Source organism: Populus euphratica, unplaced genomic scaffold (genome assembly GCF_000495115.2).
Source record: "Populus euphratica unplaced genomic scaffold, PopEup_1.0 scaffold39.1, whole genome shotgun sequence".
NCBI classification, from domain to species: domain Eukaryota; kingdom Viridiplantae; phylum Streptophyta; class Magnoliopsida; order Malpighiales; family Salicaceae; genus Populus; species Populus euphratica.
In genome coordinates, this window is record NW_011499897.1 from 1,255,518 (window position 1) to 1,281,695 (window position 26,178).

Sequence of the window (26,178 nt, forward strand, 5' to 3'; positions counted from 1 at the left end):
AATAAACTAACGCTGTTTAGTCCCATGTTTTGCTTTCTTGTTTTGGTCTCTTTTGTTTTCTGGAAGTTAACGTGTCTTAGGTTTTAGTCGCTTCTGATGGAGCATCGTGTGTACATTCAATGGAACATTTGATCTGATCGCATCTTAAGTTTTATTCTTCTAGGTAAAGAGAGTTAGTTATTATCCACGGAAGAGGGAAGCAAGCTAGCTAGCTAGCCTCAAATGGGTATGGGCTTTACTGCTAATTTGATAGAGCGGTGCTTTTTTTATATATATATTTCCTCAGCAGCTGAGCTTTCATGTGAAGTGATGGATACAGGAGAAGAGGAAAACTATAGTGAAATTGAGGAGTAGGTGCTTTATAATTAATCAATCCAAAACTAATTCTGTAATGATAAAGAAGTTCGCTTTCTTAATCTTCTAGTTGGGTAGTTGTACCCAAAATTACCGCACAAGATGCTATGATACATGATGATGCAACAGGTATATGCGATCACAGCCATAGGTCCATGGTGAAAAGCCTGGAAGTTAGCTTCCTTATCACCTAGACGTAGAGATTCAAAGGGCATCGGGAATGTCAAGGACCATTTTTTTTTTAGGGGGGCTGTGTACTCATGTGCATGGTGAGCTACCATCTCCAAAGCAGAATTATTGTTAGGTGTATGAAGTAGGTTATCTGGGGAGACAAAAATCCGTGATTAATGGTAGGCATAATCATGATTTTTCATAATTAAAAACACTAGACTGCGTCCTTCTAAACCTTTTTTTCTGAAAAAATAAAATAAAAGAAGGTACAGGCATGAAGAAGACTTATGATCCGTTGCATTTGACCATCATTGAATTTGTCATCAAGGTTTCTATTCTAGTAAAACAAGGCTAATTTGTTGCCTTCTGGTCTCTAGTAGGGGGAATGAAATGATGCGTCCCCAGTCTTGCAAAGAAACGGTGTTTCAATGCTCACACGCAATCTTCAACAGGACAAGAAGTGTCACTGCTTAAAGCCACTTCAAGAATTCAACTTCATTAGAGTTACAGGTTCGACGGAGACACCATGTTTAAATTTTAAATGATGGATAGAGGGGCCCAGGAACAGAGAGAGGAGATTTATGATTTACCTTACGCAACGCAATCCACCCGATTCTTTTCAATGGGGTGAGGAGGAAAACAACCCCTAGATTTGGAAGCAAGTTTGACAGATGCAGCAATACCAGCAGGGGGGGACTATATATTTCATTCTCTTGCAATAACTTAAAACAAGATGTCCTAAATGATCCTATATATGCTAGTTCATCACTCATCGAGTCATGCCTACAAAACTTTGAGCACTTAACTGGAGAGCCTGCATCAAAGAATAATGATGTTCCGTATTTCAATCCCATACCTTAACTACGGTACATGATCACTCAAAGGATGATCTGATACGGTTCCCTCAGAAGATATGTCCTCTACATCAGGCATTTTTATTGGAGAAAAATCTGACTCAGTCTTGCTTGAATCACCACTATCAGGTTGGTCTGGTCTCTTCTCTGGAAGCATGCTCTGCACCTGAGGTGGCAACCGCTCTGTATCCTTACATTCTTCCGAAGCAACTTGAGAATCTGACATTCCAACTTGGTCAAGAGATTTTCGCATGGGCACTTTACTTTCATGGATGCTTGAACTTGCTGTACCAGAACCGGAGGTTAAATTTGGGCCTGGGGTACCACAGGATGCCACCAATTGAAGAACTTCAGGAGAGGGGGACAATCCCATGGTTGTTTTCTTCTGTACGTTTAAATAAGCAGATGAAGTCAATGAATTCATCTTGCTTAAACTAGGAAGAGGCAGGTTAAGGTCAGACTCATTCCATGGGCGGCCTGAAGTTTCAGGAACTAACGGTGGAGGGAAAGAGGTGGAAGCAACATTACTGCCATGGATGCCGAATCTAAAATCCTGGGTACTTCCCCTGGTATCTAGGGGGAACTGCCTGAACATATGTGACCTTCGCTTCTTTTTCTTCCTCAAAATCCATCTTGGATCCTTTGGTTGGGAGGGAGGTGGACCAGGAATAACAAATGGAGGAATAGTTGGCTGATTTTCTCCATATAGTACACGAACTGATTGTGCTATTGCTGATACAGTGGGTGGCAGCTCAGGTTCAGGCTGTTTAACAGGGGCAGTAACAGCTTCCCGAAGCCAATGAGGCAACTTGTTAGAGGAACTGCTTCCAACCACCTCTTTACCCTTTGAATTTATTGGATTCAGGACTTTACTTGGGTGCAAGAACAAACCTGAATTGCTTAATTCACCAATTCCCACATTATTCTGGGAATCCCGCGATATGTGTACTGATTTATCGAGAAGACTAGGCAATTTTCCATACTTCATGGTTTCATATTCTTCCTCTCTTCGCTGTAAATCAAAGCTGGTTGAGGAATTCAAACCAAGAGAAGCCAAGTTGCTTGCTCCAAAAGAACTGAGCAGAAATGGATTTTCAGAGGAAACATGCAAAGAAGGTCCTACTGAAGAATCTCCAACAAAATTCGCCTGCAGTTCATCTGGATTCCAAGTTGGAATTGGGCTAAAATGCTCATTCCGCAAGCTAAGTTGATCCAATGGCTCAAAATGTGGCAGGCTAGAAGACAGATCACCAAAACCCAATTTCATGTCTGTCAGATGCGATTGAAACTTTGATGGTCTGCTTCCATGCAAAGCCCGTGTCATCATTCCCTCAGGAATACTGGAAAACAAGGATGATTTGGAGGACTTTGTTGCCTTCAGTGTCTTTAGCAATGGGAAAGCAGACCCGTCCAAAAACTTGAGTTGCTCCTCCTCCCACCTCACTGCTAAATCTTCTGAAGTTTTGTACTTCGAGAATTTTAACCTGGGGTCTCTAAGCATGGCATCCCAATTACCCCTTCCATATCTCCGAACACCAACCCAGAGGAAATCAAGTTCATCCTCAGACCAGACATCTACTTTTGATTTCTTACTATACAAGCTACTTGATCCAGAGCCAGTCCTCATTATTATGTTCTCAAGTACCTTTCTGTGGTTTTCAGGAAATGATGGAAAAGGGGATGGCATCTGACCCAAACCCAGTGTGGGAGGAACATCCTTCTCCAGCTGATTATATCTTATTGCATCTTGAGGGTGAAATCTCAAATTGGGCAACAACGGCATTGCTGGAAGGTCTCTCATAGAGTCATTTACAGCTTCAAGTCTTCTCCCCAGGGACAAACTGGGTAGTAAGTCATGTTGTGTACTAGGTATGCTCTTGGAAGGAAGTGGGAATCTGGGCAGCAATTTCTCATCAAAAGGCAAGTTTGGCAGTGACATCTTTTCCTGAAAACCAGCAAAACTGGAACTGGAACCTTCCAAACGATCAGAATCTTTCCCATGTGATATAGGTGGTGGACACTGCAATAATTATAAAATATGTGTACATAACTAAATAGGTCAGTTTTATTTAGAGATTAACAAAGTCAACAAAGCGTGAGAGTAACAGACAAAGAATACCGGACTAAACGGGTGCCAACCATCTGATAAGTTATTTTTAAGACGTTGTTGCAAAACTTCAGCTGATGCATCTAGCAATTTTGGCTTGTCTGATGTAGTCTCCTGATGTTTTACATCCATCTCAATTGATGTTCCAGAGCAAGAAGGTAGACTAAATGGAAATTCTGGCCCAGTCACTGGCTTGCTTTGTCGACCCTTCGATCTTGAAGAGTTTTTGTGCAACAAATCCAATTGGTTGGCGTTGGGAGCACAGAGTCCTAGAACTGGTAACAGGTTGTTGGAAAGAAGCAAGTTTGCATTGCCTGTGCCCTGATTTTGGTGAGCTGGAAGTTTTGTGTCAGAGGGGTGTCCAAGAGAATTAATAGAAAGATCCAGATGACCTCTCAACTTATGATTAGATTGGTGGCCCGACTTTATGGCTGCATCGGCATTACTCCTTGTTGCATCTGGCTGAGTGAACTCATAATCCTCTAAGTCAATCACAAAAGACCTTTTCTCCCTGCCTTGTTGAGCAAACTCCACTGCCTGATTCCCATCCGTGTTTTTGGCAGGACGACAACGAGGAACCAACTCAGGTATAGGAGGCCCCTCATTAGGATGAAATACTTCAATTGAATTCCGCTGAGCAAGGCGTTCTTTTTGTCTAGCACGAAGCTTAGCACTGCTCAAAGAAAAGTAAATTGAAACATATGATGTCAACTATTTTTCTAGATCTGATTTTCCTCATAGTTAACTGTGTCCAAGTAGCATGACATTTTCCACATGTTTCAAGAATATGAAGCCCTACGATTCTAATTTATTTTTTATTTTTTTGATTGGTAAGATATCAGAATAATCTTAACTCAAGGTCCAATTTGACCCCATACCTATACTCTACATTACAGCAGCTAGAATGTTGTTGTTGATGATGATGAGTTGAGCGCAATGGGTTTCTTGGGTGAAGAAATTCAACTTACTATTTTGCCTTTAGAACTCTTCCAGCTGGTGTATATTCCCGCTCAGGCTCCACTTCTGGTTCTCGGTCCTCTTCACCACCACTCTGCATTTAAAGTTGAACTTGATAGTTGAAACTATGACTAACTATAATCAAAAGAAGATAAGGAAAGGAAAGGAAAGGAAAGAAGAGAATAAATATGAAAACAAATGAAACTATGACTAACTATAATCAAAAGAAGAAAAGGAAAGGAAAGAAAAGAAGAGAATAACTATGACAACAAATGAATTGTGCTTGGTGGAAAACATGAAAGGTTACATTTTAGAGAGATCTGCTGAATCATTGAAAAGACAAGTAGCAAGTAAATCAAAAGTGTACTCCAGTTGAAAAAAATAAATATTTACGAGCCTAGGTTTTTAATAAAAACAAAAAATTTTATGTAAAATAAATCTTACTCCATGCAGCTTCAAGCTGGACGCACTAGAAATATGAGAAGGAAGCAAAAGGAAAGACAGTTGAAAGGAGTGACACGTAGAGTAAACTGGAGAGAAGGAAATAAAATTGAACTGAGCATGTGCATTGGCTTGCAATAAACAATATCAAAGACCAAAATGGTAACCAAGCTTCATCTCACTGCATGAGGTCAGCACTGCAATCTTCAGTGAAAACCATAGACATAAGAAGCTACTCCATTCTACCAATCTCCACAGTTTCAGACCATTTCCAAGTTTTTGAGATAATAATGAATGTTTTTCCATCAAATGTTGAGAGAGAGGATGAGGGAAAGGGAAAAGGAAGCGGTTCAGTTTGTATGGAATACTAATCCGAAGTTTTGGAAGAGATATAATAATGTAGGCATGCATAAACACTATAGAAAAAGGAAAAGAAGGGGAAAGCTAAATCAGCCTATGGCCCAATAAAAAATCACACGTGAACTAAGAGACCATTCTGGTCCAACCTTCATTGGCAACATAATAGACCAGCTTTGTATTCATTACACTTGGAAGCAAATAGAAGTACCTCACTCAATGTTTCATTTAGATGCGGAGCATAAGCTTCCCTGTAAGAGACAGCTTTCCTCAAGCGTTTCCCTCGACCAAGAGCAGCTTCCTCCTCGGTTTGATACTTCTCCCATCTAAAACCCAGTAAAACAAACAGGAAACTTAAATAAGCATTCGCCTGAGATACATTTCACTAAACAGAATAACTGAGTGATGGTAATTTTATCTCATGAATCATTTGAATTATGCATGTTGTTATTAGGAAAAAGGGGGAATAAGAAACAAATATTAACATGTTGGAGAGTAATTATTTCAATCATTGCTTTTCAATGCGGGAAAAAAAAAAAGAACAGAGTGTCCCAGGAGAACATAATAAGAATTGGAAAGTTATAATGTATTATTTTCCTAGTAAAGAAAGAGGATGCTATGAAGTGAGAATGATAATAAAAAAGGAATTAAAGAAAAAGATTACTGACACTGAGACTAAAACAAATTTTCATATAATTTGAATCACAACTCTTTGTAGATGTTAAACCATGTGAGGAAAAAAAAAACCATCGCTAAAATTCAATTCTATTATAACCCCGTGGAACCTTGACTGTCAGGGTAACTTGACTTTACTCTTCTAAAACAATAACCAAAATAACAAAATAACTATGCAAAGAGAGAGATAAATGGCCAAATTACAAGACTTTAAGGATCTACTGGACACTTTTCCATGTAAAGGACTTCAAACTGGATGGGTTTGGGTGTCCATAATTTATATGTGGACTTCTACAACAGAAAGCAGTATCCAAGGTCAAACATGGTCAAATCAATTCACTGTACAAGCAGTAATTCCTAGAACACAAAACTACTTCAGGTGCCGCAAAATCACCAGAAACAAAAAATTGTGAAATTGCTGCAATTCTGAATTGAAGTTGCTATATAATAACAAGACCACTAGCAGTTCAGGATAGCATCACCACACATGAACAGCTGGGATGTCTACCTATAAATATACTATACTGGACTGAACCCTCCCTTTGACCAATTGACCAAATGAATTGTTAATAGACTGTATTATTAATATAAACCCAATCAATGCATCTCAATTTAACTGTTTTAACAATTCTTTCCATCAAATAAATCAAGCAACAGACTGACTGGTTCCAGAAAATGGTTCACAGCATGGCGCGGATGGATAACTAGTTGAGTCATAAGATACAGATTATTTTTTTTTAAGAATGAGTGGCAAGACAACACTAACATGAAGGGAATTGCATGTTTAAAATATTCCAGAGTCGCTAAAAAAATCATAAGTATATAGTTCAATCATGGTGAAACAATACGTTTGCCAACACGGCCTGTTCACTTTTCCATGTATTATAGAATAAAATTCAGACAAAGTAAAACTACGGGTAAATCTCCTTACCTTACACGCAAAAGCCTGTCCCATTCATTTTCTTCAGTGATATTTATCCCATTCTCCTCTTTCCTTTCAGGATTTTGTCCACAGGTATCATCAACAACAACTGGCGATTCAGCTCCCCCTTGCTCTTCTGTTGTTTCATCATTCCATTCCAAGGACTGCTTAGAAAAAAGCAGAGAGATAATAATCAAAACCAGCAGTAAACATAATTTTGTTTGTGGTATTCCTCTTTAGAATTAATCATTAAAGATGCAACATTCTGGAAAAGATTAAGATAAATAAAAGAACCAGGAAAATCCACACAGCAACCAAAAAGGCAATAATAAGACAATCCAAAGAATATATTCAGAAACATTTTGAAACCAAAAGGAAGTCTCATAAAATAGCTATTTTAAGGAATAAATTTTTCAGAGGCTGAAAAAAAGAACAAGGAAAGTTTAAACAAAACCGAGCCAAACTAAGAAAAGAAATATACAGACTCCTAGGGGCCACTCTCCTCCAAATAACGTGGTCACATGTTTTCATCATACATGGGGCAAGATGCAACAAAAACAGTTGCAACAGAAAACAGTAAGGCCAGGGAAATATGGTTGTTAATTTCTACATGGGAAAGCCTAACTTTTACTCAAAGTAAATTTACAACCATTTGTAGCATCAGAATATAGCCCAGAGCATCTAACTCGACAAATTCCAATTTAAATAAATAAACTGGGGTTTTGGTAGATGCACCAAGGCAACAAGAAATGATATTTCAACCAATGATTCTGATGAAGCAAAAGTCGTATTCCAGTAAAATAGTAAAAAATAAGCATGTCACCTGTAAGAGCAAAATGGGAGTACTTTTGACATAGGAACAAATTAACAGATCAAAGCAACAACCAAATCACACACTCACCTTTACTGAGCCAAGCATATCATTCTCAAAATCTCCTTCAGCAGCATCAGTTGTTGCCAACTGGAGGTTTGAGCGGTCAAGTAACTTTGATATTGCATTTTCATCCCACACAATCTTGTTGCCACAATCTGTACATTTATCCTGATACACGTCCCCAAGGCCACCACCCCTCTTCCTCTGCTTTTGCTCCGGATCTGCTATTGCATCATCTTTATCTTTGTTGACATTATTCTCACTGTTATCTTTCCCATTCATGCTTGAAGAATCACTAAAAAGTTCTTCAGTTCCCCATCGTAGAATATCTTCCACTTCCTTCTGAGACCCAGACTTATTCACAAAGAGCTGATCAAGCACTAGTTTCTTTCTAGCAAGTTGCAAGATGCGCTCTTCAACACTGGCACGAACAACAAGCCTGTACACCAGAAGTCTATTGGATTGCCCAATTCGATGTGCTCGATTCATAGCTTGGATATCAGAATGTGGGTTGAAATCGGAATCATAAATAATGACAGTGTCCGCGGATGCTAAATTGATTCCAAGGCCACATGAGCGTGTTGACAACAGGAAAACAAATCGACTTTTATCTTGGTTAAATCTTGCAATTGTGGTCTGGCGATCAGAGACTGATACAGAACCATCCACTCTCTCATATGTTTTTGGGCCGAACTCTATGTTCAAATAATCCTCAAGGATATCAAGAAGTTTGGTCATTTGTGAAAAAATTAGAACTCTATGCCCTTCCTTGTATAAGATCTTGAGCATGGAATGCAGCAGAGTCAGCTTGGCTGAAGCTTTTATTCGCATTTCATGAAGAAATTCTAATGACCCAGAATCAGGCTCAGTACCTGGTATGAGATATGGATGATTGCAAATTTTTCTCAGCTGCATCACAATGTTTAGCATCGATTGTTGTGCAACTCCTTTCCCAATATTCCGTAACATTTGATAATTCTTCGTTAGCATTGCTCGGTAATACTCAGCTTGGATAGAAGACAACTCAACAGGAACTATTCGTTCTGTCTTGGGGGGGATATTTTGCATAGCATCCTTTTTAAGCCTTCTTAACATATGTGGTGCAACAAGTTTCTTCAGTTCTTCCACTTTTTCAGTCGTTGTGAGATCATTAAATTTCTCCTCAAAGGAAGATAAAGAGGGGAATGAAGCTGGCTGTAAGAAATTGAGCAAATTATACATCTCACCAATGTTATTCTGAAGAGGGGTACCAGTCAAAAGAACACGGTGTTGGAAAGAGAACGTATTGAGCAAACTGAACAGCTTGCTCCCTGAATTCTTAAGTCTATGGCCCTCATCAACTACAAGAACTTCCCAAGGAACTCCACGCAAATAAGTGGAATCTGCAAGAACCATTTCATAAGTGGTTAAAAGAACATTAAATTTGTAGGAAGTGGTTTTCTTGTTCATCTCATTGGGATCACTAGCATGCCATTCATACAGGCGAATCATGGCCCTTGCTTTTGCACACCCATGGTACTCCACAACATTTAAGTTGGGAGCCCACAGTGCAAACTCAGAGAGCCAGTTAGGCATTGTCGAAAGTGGAACCAGGACCAAGCAGGGAAGAGAAACTTTGAGCTCAAAATACAAAGATGAAATAAAAGCACAAGCAGATACTGTTTTTCCCAGCCCCATCTCATCAGCAAGTATCACATTTTTGGATTTATGCCAACACTTCCGCAACCAATTCAATGCCTCGAGCTGGTGAGGGAACAAGGAGCCTCCTTTTAGCTCCTCTGGTTGCTCCACCAGAGTAGCAATTTCATTTTGCAGACCATCACATCTCCCTTTCCGTAGATCATCCCTTGCAGAATCTTTTTCCAATGCCCGGTGTTCAAGTTGATCAAACTGATCGATCAGATGAATTGATTTTTTGACAATAGGATCGTCCACACTTTCCCAAGTGCATTCGTCATAAGGAAGACCAGTCCATTTTACAAAAGCTTCCCTGCTGCCCTCAGAACCACGGAGAGCAATTACCCGCTGGGGCTGCTTCCACTTCTCCTCACAGATATTTATCACAGCATTTCCATACTTAGCCTTATAATTCTCTAGTTTTCTCTTTGCAAGAACTTTTAGCTGGGATTCTGAAATCCAACTGTTATGTATATGAGACCTCCCAACCCACTTAACTAGGAATTCATAAGATGTTGTTCCTTTGTTCGCACATATTGGTTCTTCCATGGTAGGCTTCAGTACTTTATTTTCACCACCACAAGTTTTGATTTCCACATCTTCTTTTCTGTCTTTGATTTTAGAAGAGACATGCATTTCACAAACTTCAGAAATTTGAACCCTAGAGCCTTCCAAACAAAAATTGGTGATTTCTTCAATCACCGGATTTTCATGTATTCTCACTGTTACTTCTGTCGTTATTGCAGATTCATCTTGATTCGTACCACTTATGACTCCAGAACCTGAATCCTTTCCATCCTTCCCTAGTAAATCCTTGTTGTTCCCTCCTTTACAATCTTTGCTTGCAGATCTTCTGTATACACGTATTGTGTCCACTCTGATGTCATTCTTCACACTTACATCCTTCTCAGAACTTTCAATAATGCCAGGATGACCCTCAACATGATTTTCAGCAATCCCCACATCTGAATCCACATCACAAACAGCTTTTACCTCTAGGTGTCCATTTTCAAAATCTGGAATAAGCAATTCATCAGAAAGCTGGTCGTTTTTGGTAATCTGAAATGTAACACATGACGAGCTTGTATTATCACCCTGAATCCGACAGCCCAATACCCGATCAACCTGTAATGTGGATATAAATCATATTGTACGAATTCAAGTATTTCAAGTAGAAAGCATTCATCTATATCTAAGAGATTAATAGAAGAAAGCCTACAAATTTTCTGGATATAGCTGATTCACCTGCTGAAGTTCGGTCATGATAATATCTTCACATTTCTGGGTTTCTTCCACATGAACCTCTGCTTTATATGACTCTTCTAATGTTTGTTCAACTTCCACGGGATTCTTCTGATGAAATAAATAAATTTACTCATAATAATCATAACACCAAACATAGGCATGCAACAGCAATAAATGACAATGATGCTGAGAATGACAAGAGGAACAGTACTGACATGAAGAAGATGACAATGATTGTAAAGTACTGATAATATATGTTTGGGCTGATTGCATCATTTATTGATTTTGCTAGTTTGAAGCCTAAATCCAAGATAGATGGAGGTTTTATGAGCACACGGTGGTGGAGAGAAATAATCTGCCCACGGTTGATGGTGCCAGTAGGAACACCGCCAACAACAAACTACTGTGCCAGCTTGCATGCAACATCAATAAGCAAAACCAGACAGATGAAGTGGTATATTGTTACAGTGCTAACAACTAATGAAGAGTGAGAATTTAATGTAGCAATAACCAGTGACATGTGGTAAGCACATGATGACCTAAGGTACAGGCATATAGTCATACCTACCAACCGTTATTGTTACTATCTTGTATTTTATGCTTGATGAAATATCCACATAACTATAAAGGGAAAATGAAAAATAATAGTAAAAAAAATTACCTCATCCTTCTGCAAATCTAAGTTCTTGAGTTCAACATCTTCTGCTGACACAAATACAGAAACCTCATGATTAACAGCTTTCTGTTTCTGATTCGATTTATGAGTCCCGGAACTTGCAGTATTGGTTTTGGATCTATTTTTTTTGGAAGTGCGTTTTCCCTTGTTGGTCCTGTGCTTCTTAAAACTGACCACACTACAGCCTTCAAGCTTTCTTTTCCTGTTCTCAGAGGTTGCACCAATTGCAAGAACAATTTTCTTTCTTGGAGATCCATTATCGCAAGACAAGACAAGCTTCTCACCAGAAAAGTCTTTATTTGGCTCGGATTCAGCAAGTTTAGAATGAGACAAAAGTTTGTCAGCAAGGGCAATTGATTTCTTCCCTGCTGATGACTCCTTTGGAGATGCAGGAGGTTTCTTTTCATCAATGTTCACATGCAATGAAGTGCCATCTACAGAACCAAGAGCAGATGGATCACTTGGCTTGGAGCTAGAAGATACATATAACAAGGAATCGGGGTCTTTTTCCACGGATTTGGATCCTACTGTTAGAACAGATTTCCCTTTGCAGGAGGACCTTCGCTTGGAGACAATGGAGCTTCCAAAGAGAGCAGATACTTTGTCAGCTACTGATGACTTTACTCCAGTCCTAGAATTTGTAGTGACAATTTTTGTTCTTGCACGTTTTGAAATGGAACCCATTGGGTTAATGGACTTCAGCGGGTCATTTTTTTGAGAGCACTTTGGGCATTGCCATTTTCCCATTGGAATGCGCTTCAGAACATGAATAAAAAAGAATTAAAAATATGAGGGAACAGTCATTGATATCATCAAATATGGCAGGAAGGAAAAACAGAAAGAAAATCATCAGCATGCAGCTTCAACACAACTGAAAATACCTTTAGAGGTGGATCAAGGCATTGTAGATGATACACCCGGGGACAGCTATCACAGCACAACAAGTTGCCACCAAGATCACATATTACACATTCATAGTAATACTGGAAGGCAAAGTTTATTAAAAGGTAACAAGGAGTTAGTAAATGCAAGCACATACCCAAGACACTCAACTCCAAATAGTTATAAAGATGAGTAGCTTGCTGAAACAACAAAATTAACCTAGGAAATAAGTTATGAACAGAGGGAATAGCATATCAAATGAACTTTGTTGGCATGTGATTTTAACTTGCGATCTAGAATCCTAATGGTATCATCACAAATATAGACGAAGGGGAGAGAGGGATTGTGAACACCAGCTACACGCCTCTGCCACATAAAGAGATCAAAAAACTTCCCACAATGTTCTTGTGCCACCATCCATAGACAAGTTACTCGCTAAAACAACCAGAAAGCTTGCGTCGTATTTAGGTTTGGAACACCTCATGTAGTTAAAATTTATAATTCCAGGAAAGGCTCCAGAAAAATGAGAAGAGGATCCTTAGATTATTGTTCTGCTCAAAGACATCAATTATGTTCAATTGCAAAAAAGACTAAGCTAGAAAAGGTTCTTCAAAACACTTACTATCAGTTTCCTTAATTTGATTGGAATCAATGAGATGGGGGGGATTTTAACCTGAAACTTCTTCTGGTGAAACCTAGAACTAGAATTTAAAGGAAAGCATTGGTGATGTATCAAGTAAATATTTTCACATCAGGGGGGTCTTCCTGTCATGATCTCAACAGAGCATTTCATGAGGATCATTGCTTTTTACAGAACACACTCTACAGCCAAATTTTAGCCCTGATAGGAATGTACAGGATTTCTTTTACTTCCTGTGCTATTTTATGTTACCAAAGTCCCATTTCAGTAATAAATATTTAATTTAAAGCCATGATGAAATGATATTTTCAATTCTCAAAGAAAAGGAAGAATTGACTAGTTAAAAAGTCCAATTGAAGCTCCATCAGGCTTTATATGGAAGAAAGTCCCATTCATAAAAGGAATTGGTTCCAAACACATAGGACTGTCAAGCCACATGGATGTTTTTGTAAGACAAATTGGATCCAGATGATGATCATAAACAGCCATGCAACTGAGCATAGAAGAAGAAACCCAAAACATGAGACAAAGATAATATAATTAAAATGTGTTCCATAAATTATCAGAACAGGTTTTATTATTCAAAACCAATGATAAGCAAACTGCCTGTTCAATTAAAATCAGAGCAAAAATGTGTTCATAAACCATCTATCAAGGATTTTATGCTATACTTTTGAGCTGAAGAAACATCAATCCAACAGAATGCTACATAGAACAAAAGGATAACTCACCCCATCATTTCCTTTCTTCTTGGATGTAGATAGATCAGAACTTAGTTCACTCTTTGGCCTGCGTTTAGCAGCAGAAGTATTCCTTGGAGACTCCAGGTTATCTTCTTTACTAGTAGAAACAACTCGTCCATATAGAATCTTTTTTCGTTTTCGCTTCAAGACCCAGTTTCTGCTTATCATTTTGCTACTTGTTGAGCCGTTATCCTTCATCTTTTAATTTTGTTTTACATTTGCCAGAAGCATCCCCACAACACATGCCATGCATCAGATAGGAAGCAGCATCAAAGCTCCAAAAGAGCAACTTAAGCCACTACAAATCCTCAGCATCCTGTTGAACATTTATAAAGGAACTCCAATAAGAAAATAGCAACATTGGATAACAACAAATTAGAATGAACCAAATGGTGACTAACTTTAATACTGCCTAGTGGCTTTGACAGCATCCACATAGAGAAGTACAAGACATAATCAGTGTTCAGTACAGATAATCAGACCTTGTCAAATCCAACAGAAAAAAAAAGGTTAAAAATGCATGATATCTCAAACAAAAGCAGCACAAAGCAACAAGCACTTCACAAGGTTTTGACTTCAAATTGGCTAATCACCGCAATTATCTACGTCTATCATGTCAAAGAACTCATGTTATTATTTCCTCTCAGTGAAAGGTAACATTCTGCAATCTAGGAAAGGATATGATACCAGATCATCAGAAAGTTAAGTCCTACACTAAGTAATAATTGCAAGGGGGTGCATCTTCTCGCTAAGCTAGCGAAATCAAGTCATGCAGATGAAAATCCAAAATTAGCATTTCACACTAAAGTTTAACCCATCAGATTAGTTTCGGTAAAGTAAAAGACACAAATTGCAGAGATGATCCCAATGCAAGTATTACAATGACAACAACCCACCTCCGGACTCAAAGCACAACCAACCAAAACCATTGACTTGATTAATCACCAACTACCTATTTGTTGACCTCGTAGCAGGAGATTGACAGAAATTTGCTACAATTCGCAATACCAAATTGGAATTGGCTCCAACAAATACATACAAGCTTCACAGAGACCAAAAGCCAACCACTGCACTGGCACAGCACAGCTGAAGCAAGCCACCACAATCTCTGTAGTGAAATCAATTAGCTATTCAGACTTAAGCAATCAAAACCATGAAATGACAAACGAAACAACAAAAAGAGTGCCAAAATTGAAGAATCCAAACATAAGGAACTTGACCAAGCACATGCATTCACTCAAAACCAAAAACCCCCCATTCCATCAACTATTCGATGAAACCACATTCTTTTCAAAACCCATGTACCAAATAACTCCATATCACCAAACAATTCGGCAGCAATCAATAAAACAAACACGAACTCCAAAATCAAGCAATAAAAACATCCAAACAGCTAGGAAATTAGCTCAAACTACATAATATCGAAACCACTCGTAGAATTAACCCAACAACCAACTTCAAACAAAGAAATAAGAAGTACCCAGATAAGAAAACAAGCTCACCAATCTTTGCTGTGGATCAAAAACCAATCTTTGCTGTCTAATGTCCTCAGAAATTGACGGGTTAAGCAAGATACACACTATAGAAAGCTGGAGAGATTAGAGCTCGGAAGTTAAGGAGAGAAAGGTATGAGATGCGCGGGAGAGAGAGAGAGAGAGAGGCTAAGACACAAATAGCAAAACAACATTAAAATAATAAAAAGCCCCCACCACCTCTCTCTTTATATATACAATCAATACATTTAGAGAGAGAAAGAGAGAAGGATACGGTTTCGCCGGGGTCTTAGGACGGGGTTACACTATGACATTTCAGCGCATGAGAGAGACAGTGAAAGCTAGCGAAAGCCCGTCAAATTGCACCTACCCACTTATATATTGCCACGTGTCTCAAGCTGGGTTCATGTTCCCAAAAATTTTCCTTCCTTTTTCTCCTCATTTGATCTTGCGTGTCTTTCTAAATGTAACTCCAACAAGTCCCCTACTCCTCGTCCTGTCTCTCTCTCTCTCTCTCTCTGGTTGCGTTGCATTTTATAGAAAGAAAATGCAGAGAGAGAAGGAGGGAGAACGTGAGGCTCAAATATTCATCGTTATTTTTTGCACACCGATTCGAGGGCACTAACCGCTGCTGCTGCCGCCACAAATTCTACCCAAACTTTCATAAAATGTCAGCATAATACACAAGCTCATGTTTTTTGATCCCCATGATGTTAGCGTTTATCGATTGTATATGTATATTCCTATTTTCATTCCCCAAATATATATATATATAAAGATATAATTTTCTACCCTTTTGTACTAACATCCCATGTATACCAATAGTTTCTTGGATTTCTTTTTCTTTTTTTTTTAATCTGAATTTTTCTTTGATGCTGTTGGTATTCAGACCATTTAGCTCGAACAGAATTTAGAATATTCATCATTAGGCACTTGTATATTTTCTGTCTTTATGGTGTTGTTTCTTCTTACAATATATGCTTATTTCTACCATTACCTATCAATACACACACACACACACACACCCAGTGAATGTGATATGATTTTACTACAACAATGGAGTGTACGTGATTTCTTCCAATGGAACATGACATGACTACATTGGATGATTCGCCACGTCTGTCTGCGTAACGTGGACATGTTAGTTATTTTCTTTTTATGGAACTGGATTTTAGTAATCTCGTAGGTGGATTAAAATAACTTTTTTATTTTAAAATTTTTATTTTTTATATCAGTATATCAAAACAACTCAAAATCTCAAAAAAAAAAATCATAACTTTCTAAAAATAAACACTGCATTCATTTAGTGAAATCTTTATTAATAACCACTGGCCCCCACTATTTATTAATACTATGGTAGAGCCCAGTCATGGTGAAATCTTTATTTGTTGCGAAGAACAACAGTTCACTGGATCTTCTGGGTCATTCTGGGAGGAGAGATCATTTCCCAATATCTGAAAATTGGAATACAGTTACTGCTATAATAAAAACAAAAACAAAAATAAATATAATCCTGAAATACTAACATCAATGAAAACAAAAAACCTCTATCACCAGCAAACTTTTAAGTGGGACCCTACACAACTAAGCATTACATAACATGATGGATGACAGATGATTGCTTTGTGCAAGGCATGTACTCAGTTTTTCAAAATGTTTTTTATTTGAAGTTATATTAAAATAATATTTTTTTAAATTTTAGATTTATTTTTTATATTAATAAGATCTGAAAATATATAAAAAAATTAATTTAAAATTTAAAATATATTTATTTTAAAAAAACACAGAACAGAATAAGAAACTAAAACTTAATTGACACGCGCGTGTTTTTCATTAATCTCTCAGTAAATACCGCTTTTTTTAGATTAAAAAAAGGCCAAATAAAAATTGACAGATCTACTTCATTTACCCACACAAATGATAGAATAAAACCTATAATAATAATAATAATAATAATAATAGAAAGGATAAAAACAAGAACATTCTATATTTATACGCACAAAAATCAAGAGAGAAAGAAAGAAAAACAGAGTCCGGCTGTTTCCTAAGCTGACTTACTGTCTTTGCTTCTATTTTCTGGTACTCCCTCTTATTTCTTCACTTCTCATCGGCTCTTTTTTGGCTAAAAATTTATCTTTTAGTTTAAAAGTTTTGATCTTTCCTATTTGTTCAAGCTGTGATCGTGATTAGTCTATAATAATTGTGTTCACGTATTACTATTAATTCTTTTTGGGTAAGTTGAGGTGAAATCAGTGTGAGTTTTGGGTTTTTGAGTGGGATTTTTATGTGGGTTATATGTGGTATTGATTTAGGTTTCTTAAGAGTTTAAAGTTTACTTCTTTGAGCTTGATTTCAATTGCAAGTCGTTGTTAGGGTTTGATGTTGTTTTGTCTTTGTTAATTTCCAAAGTCACCCGATTATACTTTTTCAGTCCTTATGTTGTGATCAAGTTTTTTGAAGTAGATTTAAATAATTTAGTTCTAATTATGGTTTTTGTCTTTCGACCTTTATTTTTTTTTCCTGGGTAAAAATTGTATATACTTGTCTATCTGGGATTTCCTTTTTTGCTCGGTATGATTTATATAAATTGAGTTGTGTCTTTAAGAGACTGTACCAACACAGTTATTGTCTGCAGTTATATTTGTTTTTTTAAGGCAATTTCTCATTAGCATCACTGAATCTGTTTTCAACACATAATTGATTCATGGGACATTGAGTTGTGGTGTTTCAGTGGTAGCTACGATGATTCTTGAATTTAACTGATAGTTTTCTATTTGTTTGGCCACCAAGAAAGACAAGGAAAAGTAACCACATCTAAAGTTTTCAGTATCAGGTCTTCTTTGCCAAAGACATGGAAATGAAGCACCTGATAATCTTATGACCTATAAGCTCAACACAATTTTTTTAGGCAGATCCATCTCTGTCATAAGGCATGCATATTTGTATTCTTTCTGTGAAAATTAATCCCCTTATTTCTTTCTTTAAGTGGGTGGATCTATCTATTTCATCCTACTTTGTGCAACTCTACCATCACCGGGGGGGCTTTCCTGTAAAATTTACTGACCTTTGATAGCAAATAATCCCTTGATCATGTGTTTGTTTCTATTTGAAATGCTCTAATTTGTCTTGTTGCCTCAAATATCTTCTTTTCCTAAAGATTGCTCATACTAGGTGTTTGCTTTCAAATTACCCATGTAATTCTCATTGCCAAGATCTTATTTCCCATTTCAGGTTTTCTCCTGCTAAGATGTCATTTTCGAAGCAAAGCTTGTGGTTGGCCATATGAGTGTTTCTGTACTGATATGGCATTATTGGCATCTTGCCTTGCTGGTGCAGTTGATTTAAATGGACAGGAATCTGGGAAAAAGCATGGTAGATCAACAGAAAAACTATGAACAAATTCAATCCAATAACATGGAAGCTAGAAATGAAGGGAAGGGGTCTGTAAACCAAAGATTTTTCCATGATCCATCAGCTAATATTAATACTAACATGCGACCTCCTGACTACAACATGTCAATGGGAGCTAGGCCTGTGCTAAATTACTCCATTCAGACTGGTGAGGAATTCGCTCTTGAATTTATGCGGGAGAGGGTGAACCCCAGGCAACAGTTCTTTCCAAATGCTCACATTGATCCTAATAGTTCAACTAGCTATGTGGGACTGGACGGTGTTTTGGGAATATCTCATATGAGTTCTGAAAGTGGGGCTGACATCTCTATGATTAGCTCGGTTGAAAAAGCTCAGAACCAGGAGTCTGACAGGAAGGGGTCTTCTGTTAATGAAGATCAAAGCTATCATGACCCTGTCCCATCAGTACCGCGAACCTCATCTAGAAATGACAGCAGTCGAGGAATTCATGGTTATCCATCTTCAGGAGCTTCTGATAGTTCATCAACAAAGTTGAAGTTTCTCTGCAGCTTTGGTGGTACAATTTTGCCTCGTCCAAGTGATGGAAAGCTGAGATATGTTGGGGGCGAAACGCGCATTATCCGAATAAGCAAAAATATTTCTTGGCAGGAGCTTATGCAGAAAACAGTGGCAATTTACAATCAATCTCACACTATAAAATATCAGCTTCCTGGTGAAGATCTGGATGCGTTGGTTTCTGTATCCTGTGACGAGGATCTTCAGAACATGATGGAAGAATGCAATGTATCAGAAGATGGGGGGTCAAAGAAGCCTAGGATGTTCCTTTTTTCTTGCAATGATCTAGAGGACTCCCAGTTTGGCCTAGGAAGTGGTGAGGGTGAGAATTCTGAGATTCAATATGTAGTTGCTGTAAATGGTATGGACTTGGGTTCAAGGAAGAATTCAATGAATCTGGCAAATGCACCCGGGAACAATTTGGATGAGTTGCTCTGTCTTAATGTTGAGAGGGAAAGCGGTCGAGTTGCAGCTGAATTTACTGGCAGTAATGTCCTGTCTTCAGCTGTCAATACACTGCCATCAACAATTCAATCTTCTCAACCAGCGCCGATGCTTTCATCTAGCACCCAAGAATCTAATTCACAACCTTACCATGGCCAGAAAATGCACCGTGGAGATAATAGCCAGCGTCCAGCATCATCCACGCAACCTATTGAGAGCTTCTCCCATGTGGATGGAAAGGGTGTCAATCCATTGCCGGTCCCAATTCAATTTGGTTTTGGTTCTCATCTTCCTGACCATGCAACAGTTGGGGAAAATTTAGTGGGAGTGCCTTTCCATGTGTATCCTCCAACACAACAGGGGGTTTTGGCAGAAGAGAAACCGTATAGCGGCATTCATGTGCAAAATGCAGAAGTGTCTGTAAAGGATACAAAACTCAAAAGAGATAGCTCAGGAAAGAAAATAAATGAACCTGAGAAAGTTAAAAATATGGATAAGGAGGCAGCTAAAAAGGAATTGAAAATGAAGCAGGATGATTCCTTCCAGAAGCTTAATGAAACTTTTAAAATGCGGGCAGTGGAAAATGATACTGTTTCCTTGCATCCACATGATAGTTCTGCTCCAAATTACACTTCTAGAGAAGATACATCGGTTGTCAATTCAATGCAAGAAGTAGGATCGCCACTGCAGCTCATGAAAACTAATAAAGGGCCCCAAGAAGCTGTACTCGGTTCTATGTCCACTGAAGCTGTGACTGAAGGGATAAAAAATAACAGGGATGACCATTTCCATTCATCTGGTGATCCATTTGCCCCAGGATATGGGGGTTCTGAGGCTGATCCAACAGATTTTAGCTATCCTGAACCATCTGTGGTTTCTCATCGAGTTTTTCATTCTGAGCGAATTCCCAGGGAGCAGGCAGAATTAAATCGCTTGTCAAAATCTGATGATTCTTTTGATCCTCAGATTCTAATAACTCAAGCACGTTCTGGTTCTCAACCAGTTATAGAATCAATTGATAAGTTGCATGAAGGAAATGTGGCTTCCCAGACTGACCAGCCCCGCACATCTGCAAGATCGCGTTATGCAAATCCCCAGACTGTTGAAGATGGACTTGCACAGTTTGAAAAGTATAAAGAATTTGCTGATAACATCAGTAAAGTGAATCCCAATATTGCTCAAGGTCTAGGGTCAAACGTGCAGAAATCTGAATTGAGACGTGTTGTTTTTAATCCAGTGGATGATTATGAAGGTTCCCAGGTTAAAGGTAACTACACTGATCGCTCTATCAATGATAACAAAGCAGTTGGGTTGACACATTCCACAGCAAGTCAGGGAACTTCTAGTAAGCACCCAGAAGATCCAGCTTTGGGGCCTCAAGAGTTTGAAAGAACTGATATTGGTGCTGACAATAACAATGGGAACAACATCAAGGTGAGTGTGCAGCCTCTGGCATGGACAGGAAGCCCAGTTAGAGCTGTTTCTCAAGGGGAACCCAGCATTGGTGTTGGCTCTTCTGAGCAGAAAGACATATATATTGATATAAATGACCGGTTTCCTCCTGATTTCCTGTCTGATATTTTCTCAATAGCAAAAACACATGAGACTGGGGTCAGTCCAGTGCATGTTGATGGAGTGGGCTTGAGCTTGAACATGGAGAATGATGACCCATACTTTCAGAAAATGGCTCCAGATCAGTCTGCCAGGAAAGTTTTTTCCCTTATAGACCAAGACCATCCGAGTTATTCATCCTCGCTTACAAATGTTGAAGGAGGGGCTCCCATAGATTATAGTTATCCACCCTTAAAGTCTGATGGAGTTGGCTTGCCTCACATTGAGGAAGATGTTCGGCAAGAGACATCTGGTGTTGTTGGACCGAACACCATGGATTCCCATGCAGATTATGGTCATTTTGAGCTGAAAGGCACTGAGAGTGCGTGGTTGGATGGGGTGAATGCTAGAATACCTGGATCAGAGTATGAGGTACATTGATGGGTCTTTCTATTTCATCTGTTTGATAATCCTTCTGTCTTAACCCTCTTGCTATTGCTTCACTACACCTGATTTTCTTATTACCATCAGGGTGGCAAGTTGGACATTCGAAACATTGGCACACATCTTGTCGATCTTGCTCTAGGAGAGTTTGATATTAGCGCCTTGCAGGTGATTTCTTTCAGTGTGATGTTGTTGTTGTTTAACTATGGCTGTGGGTGACGGAAGCTGAAAATTTTGTTTGTTGCAGACTCAAATTGCTTTGTATAAGATTATTGTTTGGAAATTCTCGTATGTGAAAATATCATTAGTTTAGACAAGTTACTGTTCTAATAGAACAGGATAGTATTGATAAAGCATTGAAGGACTGAGAAATGCACAACTTGTATCTAGAATCTGCTCTGATGTCTTTTGCAGAAACCATAAGAAATGAAAAGGAGAAATGGAGTATTATAGTCAGTGAGAAACGGACTGTTTCAGACCATCTATTCCCCTCCAGGAGGGCAAGATCCATCGCCAATAATTCAACCCACTGGAGGGGTGGTTTTTGCAGTGGCAAATGTGAAGTAAAACAGGTTGTGTTTCCTTGACACTGCTTTGTTCACTGCAGTGGACATAAGTAACATGATGTTGACAACATTAACACTGGTAATGTTTGGCTAGAGAATGCTGGTGTTAGGGAAACACAACATTCTTTAGTCAAACATCACTGTTTTGTTCCACAGTGCTGTGCATGTAAAACTCATTTCAGGAAGTCCAACTCTGTTTAAAATGTGGAAACAAAATATATGAAACAATATGATGTCACATGCTCGTGGGGAATGGCTTGGCATGTCAAGACATTCTTGTTGAATGACCTGGTTTATTTCATTTCTTGCTATTTGTTTCACTTTTTGGCACCTGAAGTGCATATTGGGACATCTAGTAACATGCTATTAGTCATACATTATATGGGCTATTAGCCGTGCATTATATGGGACATTTTCTAACACTCGCTACTTTCATTAGTGTTGGATATGTTCAGTCAATGTTATTGAGGATTTATTTTATCTGTGTAATTTTTCTCTCTCGTCACAGATCATAAAAAATGAGGACCTGGAAGAGCTGAGAGAATTGGGGTCTGGCACATTTGGTACTGTTTATCATGGAAAATGGAGGGGTACAGATGTTGCCATTAAGCGAATAAAAAAGAGCTGCTTCACCGGCCGCACATCAGAACAAGAAAGATTGGTGAGCTTATGTTCATTCTAGTGATTCTTTTAATGAACAATTTAGCTTGAAAATAATTGACATGTATGTGTGATAGCATCTAGTATACCAGGAATATCAATGAGCCTGGAAATTTGTCAAGGTACCCTTTTTAATCTTCTAGAACTATTTCTTAGGTCAAGATCCCTTTTATGAAATTGAAGGATTAGTAAATTTGTTCCGCCCAAAATGATTATGAGCTTATAATTTAAACTCTAATAATCGAGTCTATTCCATCCTTCTAAGATCTTTTCATGCCAGAATAGGCTTGTATATGCTCTCATTATTGAAAAAGGTCATCAGAGCATCTCTGAATGAAGTCTGTTTACATTAAATATGGATCCTTTCATTGTTACATTTCCTTTAGGATTAGGAGATTTAAAATATTGGTGAGCTTACTATTATTCTAGTGATCTTTTTAAATGAACAATGAAACATGTAAATTGTTGACTTGTAAATAAGAAAAATTTAAGGCAGTTGTTAAACCTTGTTTTGCATCCCAGGTCAAATTTGGGCTAGAAGGCTGGAATGTGGTGCATTTCAGATACTTTGAATGCCTTAACTTCTGGATTGTCTAGGTGCTGTTCTAGGGTTTCAGTAACCTTTAGTTATATGAAAGTAACCAAAAAAAAAAAAGTTGGCACTACCTGTTGGAGGATATGTATTTGTTTTTCTTCATTCTGCATCTGTAACCAGTATTTTTATTTTCAGACCACGGAGTTCTGGCGTGAAGCTGAAATTCTTTCAAAGCTTCACCACCCCAATGTTGTTGCATTTTATGGAGTGGTGCAGGATGGACCAGGAGGAACACTTGCCACTGTGACAGAGTTTATGGTGAATGGCTCTCTTAGACATGTTTTACTTAGCAAGGACAGGTAAGATTTCTGTGTTGAAGGTCGTTGTACTTGCACCACACAATTCACTCTGTTAACATTATTCTTGTTTAACTTAATCTTCATAAATGTATAGGCATCTTGATCATCGTAAGCGTCTGATTATTGCGATGGATGCAGCTTTTGGAATGGAATATTTGCATTCAAAGAACATTGTGCATTTTGATTTGAAATGTGACAACTTGCTTGTCAACCTGAAGGATCCTTTACGACCTATTTGCAAGGTAACTGTTGCACTGTTGCTGTGTGGGTGGATTCCATATATATGATAAATGTTACTTACTGCCAGTCCGATTTCTGAATTCTTATTTACTTAGCTGCTAGTTGGTCAAGCAAAACTAATGTTTAAGACATAACATAAATGCTTCTGTTTTTGCAGGTAGGTGATTTTGGTTTGTCAAAGATCAAAAGGAATACCTTGGTTACTGGTGGTGTAAGGGGAACTCTTCCATGGATGGCTCCAGAACTCCTGAATGGTAGCAGCAGTAAGGTTTCTGAAAAGGCAAGTAACGAATTTCTTGTGTGTTGTGAAAAATGCATGTTTACATCTCCATCAGATTTTGTCTGCCTTGATTTTATTTTATTTTCTTCTAACAATGCAAGTTATCTAGATGCTTATATAATTACATGAAAGTTGGTAAATTGACTTTTGGCATATTGTTTCTTTTGGTCAAATAACAACAGTGATTATGCAATTAATGCTCATAACCTCTTTGCTTAATGGCAGGTTGATGTGTTCTCTTTCGCCATTGTCTTATGGGAGATTCTCACTGGTGAAGAGCCTTATGCCAATATGCATTATGGTGCAATCATAGGTATGCATGAAACGTTTCAGTTACATAAGTGATACACTTTTGAAGCACCCTAGCAGACAGCGTGCTGATATATTCCACGGGCGCTGATGCCTGGGCCTTCTATGTTCGTTACCTAATTTTTGCTGTTATTTTAGATTTTCTAAAGAGTTTATGCGTATTGATTTCAGTGTTATAACCTCAAATATTCTATAAATTGGTGTTTGCTAATAAATAAATGTTACAACTTTTTATTGATACTGGAGTTGCTTCGTAGTTAACAAGTCTCTTCTTCGTTGTTTCTGTGTCCCTCCCTTTCCCCTGCAGGAGGCATAGTTAATAACACCTTGAGACCGCCTGTACCGAGCTTTTGTGACCCGGAATGGAGATTGCTAATGGAGCAGTGTTGGGCACCTGATCCCATGGCTCGTCCATCATTCACAGAGATCGCCAGGCGCTTACGCATCATGTCAGCCGCATGTCATACTAAACAGATACCCAAGTAGCGATGCTTGCCAATTCCTTTGCTGTGTTTTTTAGCCCGTTGTCATGAAATACAATCGCAAAGAGTTTTTTTCGTAAGGTTGTGTATATCTACAAGAGAATGGAGAAGGGGCTCCCGATGTATGATTTTTGTGCTGTGCAGAAACTGGAAGAAAGTGAACTTTATGTAAAGCTATTATTTTTGTCTATAGCATATACGAACTTCATATCAGAACTCTATAATAGTGTCAATACGCTCTGCATTCGGTTTGTACGGGAGGTGGAGCATTCTTGTGGATCGCCGTTGATTTGTTTTCCTCTTTTTTCCTGATGCGTGCTTGTATGTCCTGCATTAATAGCCTTGAGTTCCCGGGCCTGATTTTAGGCAAAAAAACAAAAAAAACTAAAAGATAACCCTTGTCCATCTATACATGCTATGCAAGCAGCAAAGATGATTTTTAAATAATTTTTTTTTGTTAAAGATATTTTTTTATTTTTAAAAATTTATTTTTGATATTATTATATAAAATTGATTTAAAAATATATTAATTTGAAATAAATAAAAAATAAAAATATTTTTAATTTTTTTAAAAATATTTTTAAAATACAGAAATAAACGGAAGGTTTCATTTGTCATTTCTCCGAGGATGGGGCAAATGGGGTTTTCCCGGTATATTGAGCGTCGAGTCTCGGACCATGCGTCTCTCCCTTTAATGTTCCAGCCTCGAAAACCATACTGTGTATAACTCCCAGCTCGGTGCATGATTGCCACTTGGCACTAGATGCCTCTGTACCTCATCAGGGGATGGACCTTTAAGATGGTATCAGGGCATGCTTTGTCCGGGCCTCATTCCTTAGTCACACATTTTCACATATCATGGAGTAACCTTCCAAGTTCTGGCCATCTAGAAAATTATTTTTTTATATTTATTTATTATTAAAAAAATTAATTAATAAAAACTATTTTTTAGTTAAAAAATTTAACTTGATTTTTTAAAAAATATTTTTCTCAAAAATTTAAATAAAAAATATTTTTTAAAAATTTTAAAAATATTATAGTATTTATTGATTATATCAATTTTGATCTTGAACTTTTAATTATCATATATATATATATTGTTTTGAATATTTATTATTTAATTTTATCGTCTAAGATTTAATTTTTATATTAATTTTAGTCTTTATTTTTATAATTATTATTTGCTTTTCTCTTATTATTTTTTTATTGAAATTTTTCACTTATCAAATTTGACCTTTATTTTTTTGATTGCTACTTATTTTATTTGAAATAATTTATAAAATAATATTATTATTATTTTAATTTCTTCATCT

At 37.8% G+C, this 26,178-nt stretch overlaps 2 protein-coding genes across 12 annotated transcripts; one reads left to right on the forward strand and one right to left on the reverse strand.

Moving 5' to 3' along the window:
• Window positions 1-1,194: 1,194 nt before the first annotated feature.
• Window positions 1,195-15,782, reverse strand: LOC105132287 (protein CHROMATIN REMODELING 4-like). Of its 9 annotated transcripts, none has more exons than XM_011035682.1 (12): window positions 15,343-15,782; window positions 15,078-15,164; window positions 13,564-13,891; window positions 12,192-12,293; window positions 11,296-12,066; window positions 10,635-10,742; window positions 7,740-10,514; window positions 6,848-7,002; window positions 5,453-5,567; window positions 4,455-4,537; window positions 3,490-4,159; window positions 1,195-3,399 (listed from the first exon to the last, which is right to left on the reverse strand). In XM_011035682.1, exons 3-12 carry the CDS (start codon window positions 13,771-13,773, stop codon window positions 1,387-1,389), a joined length of 7,002 nt encoding a protein of 2,333 aa, XP_011033984.1. In that variant the 5' UTR covers window positions 13,774-13,891; window positions 15,078-15,164; window positions 15,343-15,782; the 3' UTR covers window positions 1,195-1,386. The 9 variants fall into 9 exon arrangements, with proteins under 9 accessions (XP_011033984.1, XP_011033989.1, XP_011033983.1 ...); XM_011035687.1 differs by lacking the exon at window positions 15,343-15,782 and having other exon boundaries at window positions 7,740-10,405; window positions 10,484-10,514; window positions 15,078-15,288; XM_011035681.1 differs by lacking the exon at window positions 15,343-15,782 and adding an exon at window positions 13,977-14,057 and having other exon boundaries at window positions 15,078-15,288.
• A 1,259-nt stretch (window positions 15,783-17,041) lies between these two features.
• Window positions 17,042-25,163, forward strand: LOC105132286 (uncharacterized). 3 transcript variants are annotated; one of them, XM_011035677.1, is made up of 10 exons: window positions 17,042-17,147; window positions 18,300-21,422; window positions 21,522-21,602; window positions 22,509-22,661; window positions 23,391-23,554; window positions 23,649-23,796; window positions 23,952-24,074; window positions 24,300-24,387; window positions 24,691-24,889; window positions 24,947-25,163. In XM_011035677.1, the coding sequence occupies exons 2-9, from the start codon at window positions 18,414-18,416 to the stop codon at window positions 24,867-24,869; spliced, it is 3,945 nt and encodes a 1,314-aa protein (XP_011033979.1). In that variant the 5' UTR covers window positions 17,042-17,147; window positions 18,300-18,413; the 3' UTR covers window positions 24,870-24,889; window positions 24,947-25,163. The 3 variants fall into 3 exon arrangements, with proteins under 3 accessions (XP_011033979.1, XP_011033976.1, XP_011033978.1); XM_011035674.1 differs by having other exon boundaries at window positions 24,691-25,163; XM_011035676.1 differs by lacking the exon at window positions 17,042-17,147 and adding an exon at window positions 17,196-17,301 and having other exon boundaries at window positions 24,691-25,163.
• Window positions 25,164-26,178: the final 1,015 nt, after the last annotated feature.

Excerpts from the sequence above, each read along its gene's own strand:
- LOC105132287 (XM_011035682.1), bottom strand. The coding sequence starts at position 13,773 with ATGAAGGATAACGGCTCAACAAGTAGCAAAATGATAAGCAGAAACTGG. Across the intron at positions 10,743-11,295 it reads TAGATTTGCAGAAGGATGAG|AAGAATCCCGTGGAAGTTGA; the intron begins GTAATTTTTTTT and ends TTATTTCATCAG. Across the intron at positions 4,538-5,452 it reads TAAATGAAACATTGAGTGAG|AGTGGTGGTGAAGAGGACCG; the intron begins GTACTTCTATTT and ends CTTTAAATGCAG.
- LOC105132286 (XM_011035674.1), top strand. The coding sequence starts at position 18,414 with ATGGACAGGAATCTGGGAAAAAGCATGGTAGATCAACAGAAAAACTAT. Across the intron at positions 21,423-21,521 it reads TACCTGGATCAGAGTATGAG|GGTGGCAAGTTGGACATTCG; the intron begins GTACATTGATGG and ends TATTACCATCAG. Across the intron at positions 22,662-23,390 it reads CATCAGAACAAGAAAGATTG|ACCACGGAGTTCTGGCGTGA; the intron begins GTGAGCTTATGT and ends TTTTATTTTCAG.